Here is a 2,200-nt window from a genome sequence, read left to right as displayed (position 1 = left end):
ATAGTTGCAGAATAGATATAGAGATGTAGAGTGTATCATGGGGAAGATGGTTAAGAATGTAATATGTAAAGAGGAAAGAGGGGGACTAGATTTAGTGGGGTGACCACTTTGCAAGTTATGTGGATCTCTGATTACTAGGTTGTACAACTGAAACTGGTATATTATTATATGCCAACTATAATTGAAAAAATCTAATTGAATTGTACAATGTAAATATAAACAACTAATTGTCTATTATATTTCAATAAAACCGTGAAAAAGCTTTTTAAAAAAGATAAACAGCCCATTAGAAAACAGTGAGCAAAGGATATAAACAGCCAATGCACAGAAGAGAAAACTCAAACAGCTAATCAACAGAGAGGAAGATGTTCAACCTCACCACTAATTAGAGAAATTCAAATGAAATCGAAAAAAATGAGCTATCCCCTAAGAATATCAGGACATATTTTCACACTGATGTAAGAGCCAAATTGTTACAGGTGCACTCTGTGCCCTGGTGATCTGATGGTTCAAAGAGCTCTATCAAATGGTGAGGGGAGTCTTCATAGAGAAGCTTTGTCCATAGTACAAAACAAGGGCCGGCTTATGTGAGTTCTCTGATGTTCTGTGAGGTGTGCTTTCCGACAAAAGGCTTTCCCACATTCTGGACATTCAAAAGATCTCTCTCCTGTGTGAATTTGCTGATGTTTAATGAGGCGTACTTTCAAATAAAAGGCATTTCCACATTCATTGCATTCATAAGGTTTCTCTCCTGTGTGAGTTTTCTGGTGTTGATAAAGGGATTTCTTCATACTAAAGATTTTTCCACATTCACTGCATTCATAGGGTTTCTCTCCTGAATGCAGTCTCTGATGTTCAATGAGGCGTGCTTTAACATAGAATGCATTGCCACATTTATTACATTCATAAGGTTTCTCTCCTGTGTGAATTCGCTGATGTATTCCAAGAGACGAGTGCACCCTGAAAGATTTTCCACATTCATTACACTGATAGGGCTTTTCACCTGTGTGAGTTCTCTGATGATTGTTGAGCGTCGTCTTCATTCTGAAGAATTTCCCACATTCCTCACATTTATAGGGTTTCTCGCCTGTGTGAGTTCTCTGGTGTTGATTTAGGGACTTCTTTGCACGGAAGTTTTTCCCACAGTCACCACATTCATAGGGTTTCTCCCCAGTGTGAGTTCTCCAGTGTTGGGTAAGAGATATCTTAACACGAAATTTTCTCCCACATTCACTACATTCATAGGGTTTCTCCCCTGTATGAGTTCTCTGATGAATCATGAGGGTTGCCTTTTCAGAAAAGGTTTTCCTACATTCGGTACATTCATAGGGTCTCTCTCCTGTGTGTGTTCTCTGATGTAGAATGAGTTGTGACTTCCTGCCAAAAGATTTCTCACATTCATTACATTCAAAGGGCTTTTCCCCTGTGTGTGTTTTACGATGAGCAATGAGGTATGATCTTGCACTAAAGGTTTTTGCACATTCACCACATTTATAGGGTCTCTCCCCCGTGTGTATTCTCAGATGTTCAATAAGGTTTGATTTCCTGCAGTACGTTTTCCCACATTCACGACATTCGAAGTTTTTATCTCTTGTGTATGTCCTTTTATGTCCAACAAAGCCCATTTTCTTGTAGAAAACTTTCCCACATACATTATATTCAAGAGTTTGACTCAAAGTTTGAATCTTCTGATGCTGAAGTAGGTCATTATCATGCCTGAATGCACTACCCCCAACAGAATTGTTGCCACACAGCAGTGAGAGAGACCCTTTAAAAACAAATCAGATCATATCATTATTACAGTCAAAACCCAACAATGGCTTTCCTTGTCACAGTATAAAATTAAAGTGCTTAACATAGCCTATAAAATTCTACATAATTTGGACCCCAACTAACTTTCTGATACCACCTCTTAACATTCTCACCACCCACCCTTAAGCCACAATGGCGTCTTTTCTATTACTAGAACATAGCTCTCAGACTAAGCTTGGCATTTACTAATCTCTCTATCCAGAATATTCAAAATCTACATGGCTCCATCTCTCTCAAATCACTGATGTTGGTAGAATAATGTTAACCTCACCAAAAAGTCTTCCTTGACCACATTCCCTAAAAGCACATATCCCATTGTTGTCCTTTTATCTTGCATTGATTTTCTTTCACCACCAAACATTATGTATTTGTTTGCTTCTGACCTCTT

At 38.3% G+C, this 2,200-nt stretch overlaps 1 protein-coding gene across 1 annotated transcript in view; it reads right to left on the bottom strand.

Moving 5' to 3' along the window:
• Window positions 1–277: 277 nt before the first annotated feature.
• Window positions 278–2,200, bottom strand: part of ZNF157 (zinc finger protein 157) — a 31,963-nt gene continuing 30,040 nt past the window's right edge. Inside the window, exon 4 of the mRNA XM_006906888.1 lies at window positions 278–1,768. Within this exon, the coding sequence (XP_006906950.1) occupies window positions 543–1,768 (1,226 nt within the window). The 3' untranslated portion in view covers window positions 278–542. The remainder of the gene's footprint in view (window positions 1,769–2,200) is intronic.

This window comes from Pteropus alecto, unplaced genomic scaffold (genome assembly GCF_000325575.1).
Source record: "Pteropus alecto unplaced genomic scaffold, ASM32557v1 scaffold392, whole genome shotgun sequence".
NCBI classification, from domain to species: Eukaryota; Metazoa; Chordata; class Mammalia; order Chiroptera; family Pteropodidae; genus Pteropus; species Pteropus alecto.
Note: the sequence above shows the minus strand (reverse complement) of the source record. Positions and strands in the feature narration are given on the sequence as shown.